The 16,703-nt window shown below is 35.9% G+C and overlaps 2 protein-coding genes across 3 annotated transcripts; one reads left to right on the top strand and one right to left on the bottom strand.

The window, feature by feature from the left end:
* Positions 1–259: 259 nt before the first annotated feature.
* Positions 260–5,096, bottom strand: LOC105173898 (RNA-binding KH domain-containing protein PEPPER). The gene is made up of 6 exons (XM_011095803.3): positions 4,592–5,096; positions 2,169–2,418; positions 1,592–1,740; positions 1,252–1,503; positions 954–1,148; positions 260–613 (listed from the first exon to the last, which is right to left on the bottom strand). The coding sequence occupies exons 1-6, from the start codon at positions 4,961–4,963 to the stop codon at positions 431–433; spliced, it is 1,401 nt and encodes a 466-aa protein (XP_011094105.1). The 5' UTR covers positions 4,964–5,096; the 3' UTR covers positions 260–430.
* Positions 5,097–8,338: 3,242 nt separating this feature from the next.
* LOC105173897 (dihydrolipoyllysine-residue succinyltransferase component of 2-oxoglutarate dehydrogenase complex 2, mitochondrial) lies at positions 8,339–15,551 on the top strand. Of its 2 annotated transcripts, none has more exons than XM_088875775.1 (15): positions 8,339–8,497; positions 8,692–8,764; positions 8,898–8,972; positions 9,662–9,722; positions 9,808–9,835; positions 10,470–10,540; positions 11,238–11,315; positions 11,453–11,508; positions 11,773–11,817; positions 11,918–12,193; positions 12,290–12,384; positions 13,025–13,115; positions 13,196–13,306; positions 14,691–14,885; positions 14,985–15,551. In XM_088875775.1, the coding sequence occupies exons 2-15, from the start codon at positions 8,714–8,716 to the stop codon at positions 15,174–15,176; spliced, it is 1,425 nt and encodes a 474-aa protein (XP_088731901.1). In that variant the 5' UTR covers positions 8,339–8,497; positions 8,692–8,713; the 3' UTR covers positions 15,177–15,551. The 2 variants fall into 2 exon arrangements, with proteins under 2 accessions (XP_088731901.1, XP_088731902.1); XM_088875776.1 differs by lacking the exon at positions 8,339–8,497 and adding an exon at positions 8,550–8,573.
* The last annotated feature ends 1,152 nt before the right edge of the window (positions 15,552–16,703 follow it).

Here is a 16,703-nt window from a genome sequence, read left to right as displayed (position 1 = left end):
TTATGTGTGGGATTTCATCTTTTTTAATATTAATTATTAATTATTGCTACGCTTGGTAATATTTTATGATGCGAGAATGAATACACTACAAGGACTATTGACATTTCAGTCAACTATAAATTTCCATTGGTAGAGTCTCTTTGTGGTAAATGCCCATGAAGCTCTAATTATACCCTTTTCTTGTTTTGGCAAAGAACCAACATCCAGCACTCCTAGGTAAAAATTTAAGCCATTTAACCAACCCAAAAAAGCCACAATGTGGTAGCTTAAGTAACTATGGCATTAGAGCAGCAACACAAAGATCAAATACAACTACAAATAAGTGTGCTTCTCCATGGTCAATTCGCCGATGCTTTACAGATTAGAATCTGATATGAGATGGAAAAAGAGATAGGCAAGTACTTTAAGAGAGAAATTCTGGCCTATCAAATTATAGCCTAAAGCTACTATATCCTCCAATGCCTGATGAGCTGTAGCCACCATAAGGTTGTCCTGAGAACGACGATGATGAGTAAGAACTGCTGCCTAACTGAGAGTAAGAAGGCCTCAGACTGGATTCCAGCTTCCCATAACTGCCTGGAAGTGGCTCTCTGTGACCACTACTGGTGAATTCCTGGATAAATATACAACGGTATAATATTAGTCTTGATTCGACGCTCTTTCGTACTGAAACAAAAAATATGCCTTAAAACTTAATGTATGTATTCTTTATATAATGCTACGGCAAACACATAATTCTCTTCCTCAATACAGCTCAAGCAGTTGGACCATCTTCAGAAAACAAAAGGAATGCCTGAATGATGCCAACATTATGAAATTTAAGTTTCTAGGCCCTAGTTAGGATTGAACTTGAAGGATGATGTCAAGAGGAGCTGAATATGGATCATCATGGTCCAGGTTCAAAGAAAGATGAAAGGAAGCAACAGCAGGAAAAGAGAATTAAATCTATTCACCTGAATAAGTTGCTGGGCGGCTTGAACTTGAGAAGAGGTGCCTTTAATTTCGACGGTGATTTCATCTGGTAGGCCTCTACTCTCTTGCACAGTAAGAATGGCACCACTAGTACGTCGAATATAATCAATATTTGCTCCTTGAACCCCAATAATATCCTCTGCATAAGCAAGAGGTATTTGCATAGTCTGTGACATCTGCACAAGGCAATAAATGTAATGTATTTGCAGGAAAGATTGGGGCATCATGTTCTACAACAAATAAAATACAGAAATTGCATGTAAGCATGACAAGAGTAACCTGAGTAACAACAGGTCCCCCAGAACGTCCTATTGTTGAGGAACGACTCCCAAGACTGTGATCTGGGACATACAGTGAATGTCTAGAAGACGCAATATGTGATTCTATCTGGCTTTCACGGTCAAGAAAGAGTGAATCCCTCTTTATTGAAACAGGATAATCAGCCCCTCGTGAGGTCTGTGGAGTAGCATGCAGCAACGTCTTGTCAGTCCAAGTGTCTACTTGTCTTTCCTGAGTGGTTGGCGCATTATACTGTAAACGGAGGAAAAAATGTTGATAAGTTCATAACCATAGCCTAATGATTTCATAGACTATTAAAATCAAACAGGAATTAACTTACACTCTTCTCAAATAAGGGAAGAACACTGTGATCCACCAAGAATTTTCTCAGATGACCCACCACAGCTTCCAAAGCTTTAAGAACCTTCAGGCCTTCCCCTTGTAACTCAACAATCCTTTCATCAGAACTGGCATAAACTGGCATATCATCTGTAATTTCAAATAAATGAATCATATAATTCATCCTAAAAGTGGAAACTGGCTCATTCAATTGCACAGAGGCTCCATAAAACCCATCCAAAAAAACAAGGCCAAAATACAATTTCTCTAAGTCGAGTTTGAGAGGAAGTCAATAGAAATATGACCAACTGTCCATTCTATCCTTGAAAACTGATAGCATTAATACGTCCACGTCATGCATTGTCAGACTAGAAGTGTTCTTGAGCCATTTAAGTCTCATATTATTCCAACCTTCCCAAATAAGGTATGAACAGAAATTCTCTTATGAAGAAACCAAACATGTAATTCCCAAGGTATGCCTAAGTATAACAGAACAAGTAATTGCTTTTCTGATAAGAAATAACATCACATACGAACTATGAATTAAGATCCTGTGAAATAGGAAGATGTATCAATACCATTTGAAAGCACCCGAACAGAAGCACCGGTGTTTTCCTGAATAGACTTTATCAAGGATCCTTGTTTTCCTATTAAACTTATGGCCTGAGTTGAGGCCACCAACAACCGAATTGAACAAAATGCAGCACCAGCAGTTTTGCCATCACCATCATTCTCAGGTAGCCCGTTAACACGTTTGAAGATTCTTATTATAGCATCCATTGCTGGAGACAAGGCTGCCCCTGGTTCTTCCTTCCCAGATACCAAAACCTAAAACATTTGGAAAAAGAAAGCTTTAGTTCCTGAGGTTGAAAAGAGGAAAATTTTAGCAACTATTGCAAAGCTTCCATCTCGTACAGACGAACTAAATAATATTCCATTCTAAAGCGTGATCAATGAGTTAATGCCAAACATGTCCATATGGCAATCAATAAATCGAGGTCAAAGGCATATAAAGTATGCATTTGGCACAAAATCACAACAATAACATCAAAATTTTCCACTTCAGGTGGCTCAGAACGAGCAACTAATAAGGACCGGTATAATTATTATCAAGTAGAGCCTCGGCAAAGCAAATGCTAATAAATCTATTGCATACCCTTACAGAAAAGCCTTTGCAGAACCAAAACTTTCCAAATCATCTTTTTCTAATCCCATTCCAGATAATGAACAACTTCTCTTGTGACTCATGTGGCTTCATTGGCAACTCAAATGCTATTTTATATAATACATAGCTGATCAACAATATTCCTCTTAACACATGTGGTGGAACTGTTAAAACAATTTTGTCCCACATCCCCAGTTCTGCGATAGGGTGAATTACTGAATGATAGAAGGAAGAAGAAAGAAACAGGTGAAGAATTTCCAAGAACAATTCAAACTACCAAAAATCATGAAACCAAATAGGAACACTTTTTTACTAAGAAGTGAAAGCACTCTCTCAATGAAACTAGTATTTCTAAAAGTTCCAACAACAATCAGTTACGACCTTGCAGTCAGAATGTAACAATCTCTAAACATGACTGTGAGGGGTCAACAGGATAGAAAGCCAACCAGTTCCAGTTCCAGTTCCAACAGTTGAAACGGAAGGTCTGTCAGGCTCCAGAACAATGCACATCTAGAAGTCTCAACAAAGTAAAGCAGCTCTAAGCAGCTGCATAGATAAAGCAGTTTCAAAGTGCAATTTTCCAATGTAACAAGTCAGGATAACCAACCCTCGGCCTGAAGAATAAATGAGGGAAATCTTTGAAGGATAATAATAGCAAAAGTAAATGAAGAAGGTGGTTTCTTGATTTTACACTATGTCACTGGAAGGAAGGGAACTTAATCAATCATTGCTCAAAATTTGTCGTCTTAGCATAAGGTTATAAATCCCATCCATCCCAATTCTAACCCAGCATATACCCACACACTTGGGTAAATACAGCACGTAAATAAGATATCAGGAATCTCGTTGGCCATAAATGTACTTCCTTTTTGTCTAGGCTGAGATGATACAAAATAATCTTGACACCAGGAACACGCATTAAAAGGTTAGCTCCTCCATAAATAACGACCTTATTCCAATAATTCTATCAAACATAGTAGTCCTGTTATCAAGATAAATCAATGTACAACCACTGTAAGTGTTCATTAGGTTTCGGCTATATATCTCATTCCCTATCTCTATCAGTCTACCTCACTACTACCTAGGCACTTAAAGATAATAAATACCACAAGCAAAAGTTTCAGCATGAATTGTTCCACGCACATAACTTGAAAATAAGCAGAATGAATAAGCTAGTCCTTTAGGGATCTTAACAAGTAATATAATAACCTAGTCCGAAAAACACCCCCACCATTACTTCATCATGACCCTGAATAATACGCAAAAGCCTAGTACCACAGTTTTGTCCCTTGGCAGCATACATGTTCGACCAGAGGAAAGTTTTAGTCTCAAAAGGTTAAATCATAAGAAGAAAACTATTAATGCAAAACCAAATCAAAACTGATAAAATCTCTGGCGCAGCAAAAAGGCGAAGTCTACTGCTAAAATCTAACATAGCTAAAGCTGAAAAATATGCAAACAAAAATAACACATAAAATCTAACATAGCTAAAGCTGAAAAATATGCAAACAAAAATAACACATATATAGGCCAAAAGGCAAAGGCGAGATAATTAAACCAAACATAATTAATCAACCCAAGTTCTATGTATAACCCCTACTTTTTGTTGAAAATTAAAAAGCACTAGAAACCTAATCATTTACAGCACCTAAAAACTCAAAGAGTGGAGTAAAAATTCGAAACCTATCATAATGGTACTAAAGTTCCAAGTTTAAAAATTTCTCGATAACATTAAAAAGGCCCAAATCGCAAATCAAGTAAAATTACCCAGCCAAACACATGCATATGAATGACTATCTATGTTACGTCGATAGAGAAACGCAAAGCGGGAATTACAATGCGATCCGGAGAGGTTATGGGGCCGTCAAGAACCCGAACCCTAGCGCGTGTCTCCTCAACGAGCTTCTTAATGAGATCCCCCTTCCGCCCAATTATGCCACCCACTTTCAACACCGGTACCACTATCCGAAACACCGAGTACCCCGGCCAACCGGGCCATTTGGCTTTAACCTCCGCCAATTCCTTCTCTTTTTCATCAGCCTCCGTTGTCTCAGTGGCCGCGGGAGCCTCCGTCGACGCAGCTTCAGCTTCCTCGCCATTGGTTTCTGCTGCCTCAGCTACTACTGATTGTTCGGCGGCCGTGGAGGTGGGAACGACGGGTTCAGCGGCGACAGCGCCGTTGTCTATGGCGGGTCGAGTGGAGGCCATTTAACGGATGGCTTCTTGCTCTTCTGGGCTTCGGCGCGTGAGGGTTTTTACAACTGGGGAGAAAAGGAGGAGAACGGGGAGGGTTTTAACTCTTGCGAGGTGAACTGCTGAACAAAGGAGAAAACCTGTGCTGAGGATCATATGCGCGATATTAAAGGGTTTGTAATAGTTTTTATTTTTTTTAGTTATACAAAAAATAATTATAAGATAAAAATTGGACTAATTATATTTTTCATCCTCATATATAATTACTAGTTCAATTTTGATTTCTAATTTTAATTCTTTCTTTTTCTTTTTGCACAATTGGTCCGACCGTACGTTTGTTCCTCTAAATTAACAACGGATATGAGACTAATTTAAGATGAAAATTTGGCCAATTTCAATTCACAAAATTGAGACTCTAATCTAACGAAATTTCTAATTCCAACCTGATTCGGTCGAATCTAAAATAATTATATGTTAAGTGTAATATACTTACTATGTAATTTGTGTAAAATTCAAGAAAAGTGACCATTCACATGGTAATATTAATACGCTTGCTATGTAATTAGTTTGATTTCTAATTCCAACCTGATTCAATCGAATTTAAAATAATTATATGACAAGTGTAGTATATTTACTGTGTAATTTGTATAAAATTCAAGAAAAATGACCAATCACATAGTAATAGTAATACACTTATTATGTAATTAGTTTGGTTCGACAGTTTGATCAAAATAAAAAAAATTCCTAATCTAATGAGGTGTTTCGATTGATTTCATTCACAAATTTCTTCATATTTTCATGCAAATAATGTTTAAATAGACCACTTACGATTTGATTAGAACAAAATAAATAGATCGCAAAAAATTATTTATTGTTCTCAACACATTTTCTATACTGAAAACATTGCAACACAGTTTATAGTCATAATTAATTTTAAGTTGTTACTTATTATTAAAATTTGATTAGCAAATATTATATGGTAAATTACAATGATCGTTCTTAAAGTTTAGCATAATTACTAATACTACTCGTTATTTTAAAAATTTATCAATACTCTTCTGATTTTAACAGTCATTTCATTAGTATCCATTAGGTTTTTATCCATTTGTCATATTCAATTAACCAAAATGCACTTGTGGACTAAAACTTATAATTTTATTTCTATTTTAAAATTTTCTAATTTTTTTTATTAACTAAGTGCATAATTTTTTTTATAATATTTCAAACTTTCACCCTCTCGTCTGTTTTTGTTTTTACAAATTTTTATTTAAAAAAAATTACAGTAAGGGCATATTTGATATTTTCATACCTCCATCAAATAATTACATAATTTCACCAAATATTAGGAGATATTTATAATTTTTTAAATAATGAGAAAATATTCGTAATTATGTCAAACTAGAGAAAGGTGATTGTAATTTACCCAATATTATAACTATTGATTGATATTGTGATGCAGTAGTAATGCATCTCATCCTCAAATTAGACATATATTGTACACTCTATAGACGGTAGGCAATGGAGCATTTACCAACTATATGGTAGTATAATACATTTTAAAAAATTTATAAGATATTGTGGAAACCTTGATAAATATTTTAGAATTTAGTTTATATATTCAAAAGACCAAAAAAGAGAAAAATAGTTTTATGAACTTTTTTTTGTATATTTTAAATTGGTAAACATAATGATTGAAATTGTAAGTTTAATCATCTAATGCTAATGATAGGATGGGGAAACCATTTATTCAAAAGAAGATTTTTTTATTAAGGTTAATGAAGGGTTTAAGTAATTATTTAATGACTATTGAAGCGTGCGATTTTAATATGGGTTCAAAGTTTTTGGATCTTAATATTGAATTTGGCTAATTGAGTGAAAACTCTTGAGAAAGAGAGCTTACAAAATAAAATATTAGCACTTTGATGCTTAAATTAGTCATAAATTTAAAAATAGATAAATGTAAAAATAAATTATGACGAAAAATTACGATAAAAGTGAGAATTTCGTATGCAAGCGTATAAATTAAAATAGCAGAGTAGCAATAAGAATGCTGGACGGAGGACTTGATCCGTTCCTTAAGCAGCAAGTCTTTGGATGGAGGACTCCTTCTTCGTGAAGAATCCTACCGAAAGGGGCGGAGGACTTGATCCGTTCCTTAAGCAGCAAGTCTTCGGATGGAGGACTCCATCTTCGTGAAGAATCCTACCGGAAGGGGAGTCCTCTTAGGCTAAATAGTTCAAACCCTTCGAGGACACATTCCTTCCTTCGGGCTGACTTTGAAGGGAGCAGTAGGTCTTTGGACTGGGCGTCCTTATTGGGCCAAGCTTGATGAGGTATGCTTCATCCTTGGATGAACTTTGGTGTGGGGGGTTCCCTCTTGGGCTGAGCATAGTGTGCCTCCCTTTTGGGCCGAACCATATTGCAGGATGCCCCTTTTGAGTTAAGCCTGGTGACCTGGGTGGGCTGACTCTTTCCTGGGCGGACGGTCTAGTGCTTGGGCTTAACATTTTTTCTTGGGTCAATCCCTTTTAGGCCATACCCATTAACTATGATAAATAATTAGATAAAAAAAATAACTATAATGGGATTGAGAGTTATAAATTATAATTTTTGTCAAAATGTGTTGTCGATAGAATGTAATTTCAAAAGTGACTAGGAAAAAATGGGTCAAATGTTATAAAAACTTATGTCTGCACTCGAAATGCAAGTTTGATCTGTTTAATTCCAAGGCCCAATGGGCATTAAATCTGATATGTATTAAAATCTATCACACACATGTGTGTGGGTAGATTAGATTGAGCTTCCTTCGCATAATTATAAATATTCTATCGTTATTTGAAAAATTATCAAGATCTCATTGATTTTAATGGTCGTCTAACAATTAGTCAAATTCGTTAGTTTCTGTTAGGTCTTTATCCATTTTTTAGATAAACTGATTAAAATGCACATGTGGATCATGAATTATAATTTATTATTTTTAATTTTTTTTATGAACTAAGTTTATATTATTTTACGATTTTCAAAATTTTCCATCAAATGTCTGCTTTTTTAAAATTTCTTATTTTAAGAAAAACATATAGCAAATGTAATTTGACAATTATAATTTTTCATTCAAGAATTACACAGTTTAATCGTACATAAAAAATATCAATAATTTTTTAAATAATGAGAAATATATATAATTATATAAAATATTATAAAAGCTGGTTGTAATTTATGTTATATGTTTTGTATATCATTTTCCAACTGCCTCTGTAATTAAACGACAAATTTCAATTATGCTGTTTTTCCTGAACGACAGAAAACCTCATTAGCGTAAAACTCTGAGCCCAAGAAGATCTGCAGCCAAGGCCCAAACCCAATACAGTATTCCTTCTTTTTTCTCATTTACATTTTCTTCTGACAAAATAGACCTTTTCTAGAGAGGTGAAGGTGTTTCTCCACTCCCTTAAAAGTCAATTATTCGCGAAGAGCTTACTAATAATTTTGGAATTGTACTATACTTCTTTCCTCATTCAGACTTTTCTTCTCGCTTCAATCAAAATCTAGGTCGGATTTGCTGATCTCTCCTCTCAATTCCTCGCTTTTCCCTATTTCATTTATGTAATGGTTTGGTTTGAGATCTGTAAGGATGGCGCGCACATCATGCGCTTGGATTGTTTCGTTGTTTAGTCGTTTGTTTGGTATCTTTTGTTTTGTTTGTGCTATTGTCAACTTTGACGGATTATTTGTTTCTTTTGCAGTGATAGGAGATCAAAAGGCGTGATGTTGGGTGTTTTAAGGCGTAAAGCCGCTTCTGGCGCCTCATCTGCTTCGGTAACTTTCTCAGTCATTCGCTTTTTTTTTGAAACTTCAGTGGCGTAAGTTTATGTGTGGATTTACTTATGCATATCCGCTATATTATGTGTCCGAAACATTTATGTAAAAACTTTGTGCCTTCTTGGATTAGGTGTACGGGAAATCACTGTATAAGCTCAAGCCTGCAGTGCCTACACCACGACCATGCTCTGCTGCGGCAGAAGAGGTAATATGGGTGTTTTGGTTTTGCTATATACAAATCTTAGCCAACATGTTTCCTGTTTTCTGCTTTTATGTAAATGCAGGCTGCATATGAGAACTTAACATAATTTAATTATTGCTGGCGGTGATTGAGATCTTAGATTCATTATAGTTCGTTTTGGACGAAGTCAGTTAAAGGAGTCCTGTTTACTGTGATTTACTTTTGTTTTGTGCTTGATTGAGGTATTTGATTAATAATCCGCCTCATGTCTAGTTTATGATTGAGTCAGCCTGTAATCATCTGCATGCAATTAAGTGTCCGTGGGTATGTGTTCATATACACATTTATGGAAATTGATATGTATACCTCTGAAGGCCTGAATATGCTTATTTATGTATTTATGGATATATGAATGTCTGAGGGATCAAGTTAGAAAGATGCTATAATTACTTAATAATCATCAGCATATGTATATAGAAAGAATACAGGGTTAGCTTATGCTAATTATGGACATGCTCTGCCTTGAATTTATGTTTATATTTTCTCTGTGAATCCTTTTTATAAGACGATTATTTTTAGTGTTTTCTATTAGAACAAGTATAGTTTGTAGGACCTGGGAAGACGCTTTGGTTGTTTGATCGAGAATCATTTTATGAAGCTTATCTGATTGTCTTGGTTATCATGTCATTGCTTATTTATAACATTGTGACCAGATGATACATTACACCAGGGGATTTGGTGGTGCTCGTACTTTCTGCCACCTCCCTTTTGCTGGTAGGGCTTCTTGATTTCTCCATACATAGCTGTGACTACTCTTTACACGGTTTATATCAATCATATTATCTATTTTTGTGTGCAGGACGCATGATAACTTTGATGCCAAAGAGGTTGGTGATTCATTGTGAATGTATTCACATAGATTCTTTTGAGTATTGAGATACTTATTATATTGTGTTCATGGTCTTCTCTCACTGATGGATATTGGATAGTAAACAACAAGATGAAAATGAGTCTGAGAAATTTGAAAGTAAGGCCAATTAAAGTGTTCTTAGATTAGGCTCTCGGTTAATTTAGGTTATTAGAACTTATGAATTCAGGTTGTCTTTAGTGGCGTAGCCTATGAATAAGATAATCTCTAGGTGGATCCATAAAAGGGAAGCTTCTAATTATACCAGGAACAACTTGGCTCGGTTGAATCCTGTTGGAGATGCGTTTAGTTGACTGGTGAAAGCATACCTGGATTGTTGAGATTTATTGACCAACTGTATATTGATCTCACTGTGGCAAGAAGATTTAGTAGGACCATAACCAAATTTGGTGTTCGCTTATGAAGAGTGTCCAATGACTCCAACTTGCAGTATTCCTCCTTGCTTGTGAATTGATTTCAAGCATCATGTCTGTTCCACTTTCGAAAAGAAATATAAAAGTATTAAAACTTCCTACTAGAAGATTGGGTGATGCAGGGCCTAACTGATTGGGAATTTCAAGCTGAGATGGATCTGATTCTTGTTTTATTTGCAGGGAAGTTGTAGGCATTCTTCAGCAAGATGTCAACATGCAAATTTGGAGCAGGTCATTCAGTTCTAGCACTGGTAAAATGTTCACTAGAGTGCCGGCTTTCATTGTAGCTTATGTGTATCAAAATTGTGTCAGTGGACGAAAACAGGCTTTCACATATTAGATGCTATATCATTTTCCTATTTATGGGTCAAATTTTTTATGGCCTTTTAATTTCTTTCGATTGGGAACTGTATTTCTTATTATTATCAGGACAAACCGTATGGCATGAGAGTCGATGAATGAAAGAATCGAATCCATGGAGTAGTCTCAAGTAAAATAAAAGGGGAAAATTTGCTACTTCTCTATTTGTTGCTCTCCTGGATGGACATTTTTCATGTGAATTCAAGAAGATATTGCTTGGTTTGACTATCACTTATTAGTATATGGGTTTTGTAAAACTTTGAAGTAAACCTAAGAGGCAGGGTTTAACAATGCATCACCAAAATGTTAGTGGTGATGGTGTTTCTGCATTTAGAACGGATGAATTCGATAAATGCAATGGTGCTGGCATGATATGCAATGCACTTTTGGCTTATGTGCTTTAGTCTTTGATTTTTCTGTTGTCAGTTAACTCTTTGTGATAAAGCATTCTAATTTCAGCTATTTGCTGATTGGGATAAGTTATCACTATAAATGGAAGGCTTGGAGATGTGTTTATGTGCATAGTGTTACTCTTTTCTATTTTTTGGTCTTGCTTGTAACTAATATCCTCCTATCAATGCTGAGCAGAAGGTGATGTTGTTGAAGCTGTTGTTCCTTTTATGGGCGAATCCATTAGTGATGGCACATTAGCCACATTCTTGAAAAGTATGTTCCCTATATTATGATCTAGTCCAGTATGTTCTCTATATTATGGCCTAGTCCCTTATTCACTTAAGTAATCATGATTCATGACTGATGGTTCATCCCTTCTTTTTGTTTTTTACTACTATTTGGTGTGGCAGAACCTGGGGATCGAGTAGAAGTTGATGAGCCAATTGCTCAGGTTGAAACAGACAAGGTACTCACTTTTAATAGCTGATGATTAAGAGTATATAGTTTACCAACTCTTTTTAGAAATAGAATTTTTGGGAACTGTTCCTAAAATTTGTAGAATAATATCTGCTATCACTTCCTGTAACTAATGAAAGGGGATATCTATGTGATGCTTGTTGTGCAACTTTAGATCCTGATCATAAAATAACATCATGAAGTAACTTTAGATATCGTATTCTTTTCTAGATTCTTTGCTAACAGTTGGCTCTTCTGTTGTTTGTTGTCCCAGGTCACTATTGATGTCAATAGTCCTGAAGCAGGAGTGATCCAGAAGGTACAATTATACATTAGACAAATATTTATGTTTGCTCTAACATTATATTTTAGTTACTTTTGGAGCTCATAATCTTTTGATTTTATGTGCATGAACGTAGTTTATAGCTAAGGAAGGAGATACTGTGGAACCTGGCACCAAGGTCGCTATCATATCAAGATCTGGTGAAGGTGCAACTCATGTTGCACCTTCTGATGAGAAAGCATCTGAGAAAGCTCCATCGCCACCACCATCTCCTGCTGAAGAGAAAAAGGAGAAACCAACTCCTAAAGTCGAAACTACTCCTGTCGTAGAAAAGGCTAAAGGAAGTCCTGCCCCTCCTCCCAAACCCTCAGCTGCAGAACCCCAGCTGCCCCCTAAAGATAGGGAAAGACGAGTAAGTCTGATGTTTTCATATATTGCTGGGATGCTGTTGAACAATTTTGTCATACTTGTGGTGTGTTTGTAACTGCAGTATTTGCATTGATGACAGGTGCCTATGACAAGGCTTAGGAAAAGAGTTGCCACAAGATTGAAGGATTCTCAGAACACATTTGCATTATTGACAACATTTAATGAAGTTGATATGTAAGTTCATACCTCCATATTTTGGTTTGCTTTAGCTTAAAGAGGATGATGTGGGTCTGTGCCCAATATTAAGGTTTCTGCCAGCATTTGTGGTATAGTTATTGATAATTGTGCCGAGTCAAGCAGTCGAGCTGCCATGACAGCTAAAACATCAACGTGAAATTTTCTGTGAAAGAAGTTTTCCATGGTGATGCTGCTATTGTTGGTTGGTTAATGGGGTTTTTGCTGCTGGGTCACGGGGTGGGCCCGGTGGGGCATCCTGAATTAAGTTTTGTTTTGTATTATATCATATCTATAGTCCATGCATGTCAATTTCCTTGGTTCAATTTGTAGTCTAGTTCTCTGTGCAAGGTTTATGCTTATTTTGATTTATGAGCTTCTGATTTCAGTAGATTCATTTGTTTTAAATTTTCATCTTAACCATTAAAATATGCCCACGATTTTGTTTCACCTGGGACTTGGTTTTTTATGGAGGCCCTTGGAATCTTGATCCAGTTGTACTAACTGCTAATGACATTTGTTATACTTGTCAACCAGTTGCTTGGTTGAGCAGTTTGAGAAATTTTAGGGTGTTTACCATACTTTATTTCTCTCTGCAGTTAAATTCTGACTGCTGCACATTCTGATTTGCTTATGACAGGACTAATTTGATGAAACTTCGATCTGATTACAAGGATGCATTTTTTGAAAAACACGGAGTGAAGCTGGGACTAATGTCTGGATTTGTGAAAGTATGCTGATATCAATGTTTCAGTGTTTTTTTTCTTATGCATGCTTCATAGGAACTGAACTTTGTTTTACTGAGTTGCAGGCAGCTATCAGTGCTTTGCAGAGGCAGCCAATAGTGAATGCTGTTATTGATGGCGATGACATTATTTACAGAGACTACGTCGATATTAGCATAGCTGTTGGTACCCCCAAGGTAACATCTTGACTCTTTTCTTGATATTCAAGAGATTGTGTCATAGATGGGCTTAAAGGTTTTAAGAGTTACCAGTACACCGTCTGTGAACTCTCTTGGCATCTCTAATTTAAGATGAACATGCTGGGTTGGACTAAAGGGTAATTTCTGTTTTGAATGAGCTGTCATCAGATGTTTTAGCTTTTAGAGTTAATTAAAATGACGTCACATGTAAGTCAGTGTAATTACTGATTGCACTCCTTGTTTAAAATTATAAGAACTTCTCAATCAAATCCCCGTCAATAAAAAATCCGTACTGCATATGTAAAAAGCCTGAATTATCTTCACTAAAAAAAATAAAAAAAATATAAATGGGTCAATTGCAAATACCTCTGTTGGAATTTATAATTTTTAGCTGCCACCAACTTCCAAGTTTATACTGTTTACACGCCTTTTCTTTAAATTTTCAGTTACATAGACATTTAGTTGTTCTGTATCTAATTCTAGAAGTTATGTCATTATAAACTTTTGGTTATATTTGGATGTTTATCATTTTTTTTTTTTTTTGAGAATTATTCGGTGTGATTTCTTTTGGAGGCTGTGTCTGAGGACTGTGTTAATGTTATGCGTCGACTTATTTTATTTGTTGAATGCCAACGTAAAATATATGTTTCTTCTTATAATATTTAACACATATGGAGTCGATGAAAGAGAATAATCCTATGGTTTAAAGGGAATGAAGCTTCACTTCGTGATTTTGTGTGAAAATAATTACAAATGAGGAATAGCATTTAAAGAGCTTATATTACAAGATTTAGTGCCGAAAAATTTAAGTTAGTCTAATTTCAACAACATTATCACTCTACTATTTTCATAGAGTTTTATTGCATTGCGTTATCAGGTTACATGTATTCATTATTTTCACATAAATATACATGTAAAAAGAGGAGATGAGAAAAAAACATAATGTAAGACTAAACGTGGCATCAAATGATATTACTTTATACTTGACATTAACCTCTTTGCAAATTTTAACTCATTAAACAAATACTCCTCCGAATTTAACAAAGTACTAAGAGTGAATAGGGAAAATCTATTAAATTACATCATTAATTTCTATTTAAAACCTTAGGTTTTGTAAATCTGGAGAGTTGGTTTCTGTAATTTCAAAAGGGAGATGGGTACAATTTGTAATTAAACTCACTTTAAGGGAAGGCTTCTGTAAGTAGTCCTAGCTTTTTATAAATAATGGGATTCAAACGAGGTGCACAAGGGAAAATAGTTTTTGGCCTGCAGCATTGTCTTGCAGTATGACGTAATTGTATCTCGTGTATTTTCTGGTAGCTGTCTAAAATAGAAGGGTTTGTCAGTCTCTTATTCTACTCTACCTTTCTATTTCCATTAGGGCCTTGTTGTCCCAGTTCTGCGCAATGCTGAACGTATGAATTTCGCTGAGGTTGAAAAGGAAATTAACACTCTTGCCAAGAAGGCCAATGACGGCACTATTTCAATTGATGAGATGGCTGGGGGAACGTTTACTATATCGAATGGTGGTGTATATGGAAGTCTTCTAAGTACTCCCATCATCAATCCTCCTCAGGTTTGTTCTTCTGGGGCTTTTCATTTGTTGGTTTCCCCATTCTATGTGCGTGTTTAATCCTTTGTGATTAATTTGTTTGTTATTTGCGTGAAATTGTAGTCTGCAATCTTGGGGATGCACTCAATAGTAAACCGTCCTATGGTTGTTGGAGGTGAAATACTTCCACGACCAATGATGTACATTGCGCTGACATATGACCATAGGCTGATTGACGGGAGAGAGGCAGTGTTTTTTCTGAGAAGAATCAAAGATGTGGTGGAAGATCCTCGTAGATTGCTGTTGGATGTATGAAAATGCTGCAGTTGGTGGTGCTTGCATTTGCATTGCTAATAATATACCTGAGTTGGTGGTCAGAACAGTTTTGTACTACTTAATTTTTGCTTCACCGTTGGACTCAAGTAGTCTTTCCTCGCGGCCTGCAATGTCCAAATTTGAGATGAGATCACATCTAAACACAAATACACATGCTTCTCCTTTTCATTTTACAGACCTGTTCATGTATTTTCACATGGCAACAGTTCTTGGTGTCACTGAGAAGTGCCTGAATTATTGTCGAGAGAAACGTTTAATTGTGTAGTTTCTAGTATCATGTTGCTTGTATGATTTTATCATATGATCCCAGGAAAGGGTTGTACAAATAAAATGTTCTGCATGGTGATTAAACCATTCTTGGTCTTCCGTACTAAATTATCATGGAGATTACTCGCATCTATTTCCAACCAGTATGGGTCCATGGAGGATGGCAAAGCAGACACTGTCAGAAATGATCTCTCTATTCGTATGTGCGTGTGATTCGTGTCTCCCAATTGTGTGCATCTGTTTTTACCTGCCTATATGGCCTAGAACCACTTCCCCAATCATCCTGGCTTATGGGCAATTTCTGGATTTCTGGTGGAATTACTTTCTTCTCATAAAAAAACTGCATGATATATGATTGAAGTCAGGATACGGAGCAGGATGAAGTGAGATGGATAAAGGATGCCGTGTATTATTCCCAGTTTGGCATTTTTTCATCCTGTCAGGAGAAGTGGAAACTATTTTCCATCACAAAGAGGCATCACAATAATTAAGGTGCCCTAATCTAAAGATGAAAAGAAGCAGCCTAACAAGGTCTCTCTCATTATCATTGATGATGCCCATAATCAGAATGGGGCATATGCAACGTACACATAAATGGTCCCAAATCTACCAGATGGGTAGTACAGAGAGAGGGAGAGATTAGCCAAAAAAATGCCCTCAAAGACGTGGGGCTGGCTGATGAAACCATCCTTGGGGCCATATCTGTCTCAAAAACTGGCCCTTAGGTTACCCCTGAAGACACCGTTGTCAACTATCCAAACCTCCCCTCGGTAAATATTTTTGTCCATTTTCTGCTTTTGGACTTTTCTATAGCATTGCAATGAAATTGACTTTTCTATCTTCACACATATGTATAGATTGTATTTCTTCTACAACTGTCCTTTATGCCAAATTATTTTTATTGAAGAAAATATATTTATTTTTCCCCTAAACTCATACTTAGCCAAATCTCTTCTAAACGTGATAAATATCTCCTGTGTTAAAAAGAAAAAAAAAAAAAAAACTCCCAAGGCTAGGAATACTTTAGGATACATTATATTGTCGCTCTTTTAAGTTAGGTTCCAAACACAGACATCTATCATTTTTTTTTTTACAGAATTACAATATTTCTCATTGAGGTTGTAGTTGTGATTTAACCCCTATTCAGAGTTAAGAGTTTATACAAACATCCCCTAAAGGAGTGTACTTGTAATTGTGCAAAAGGTATGGAGCGTTTGTGTACTTAGACATGTCTTCAAG

Source organism: Sesamum indicum, linkage group LG11 (assembly GCF_026168435.1).
Source record: "Sesamum indicum cultivar Baizhima isolate 11 linkage group LG11, ASM2616843v1, whole genome shotgun sequence".
Lineage (NCBI taxonomy): Eukaryota > Viridiplantae > Streptophyta > Magnoliopsida > Lamiales > Pedaliaceae > Sesamum > Sesamum indicum.
Note: the sequence above shows the minus strand (reverse complement) of the source record. Positions and strands in the feature narration are given on the sequence as shown.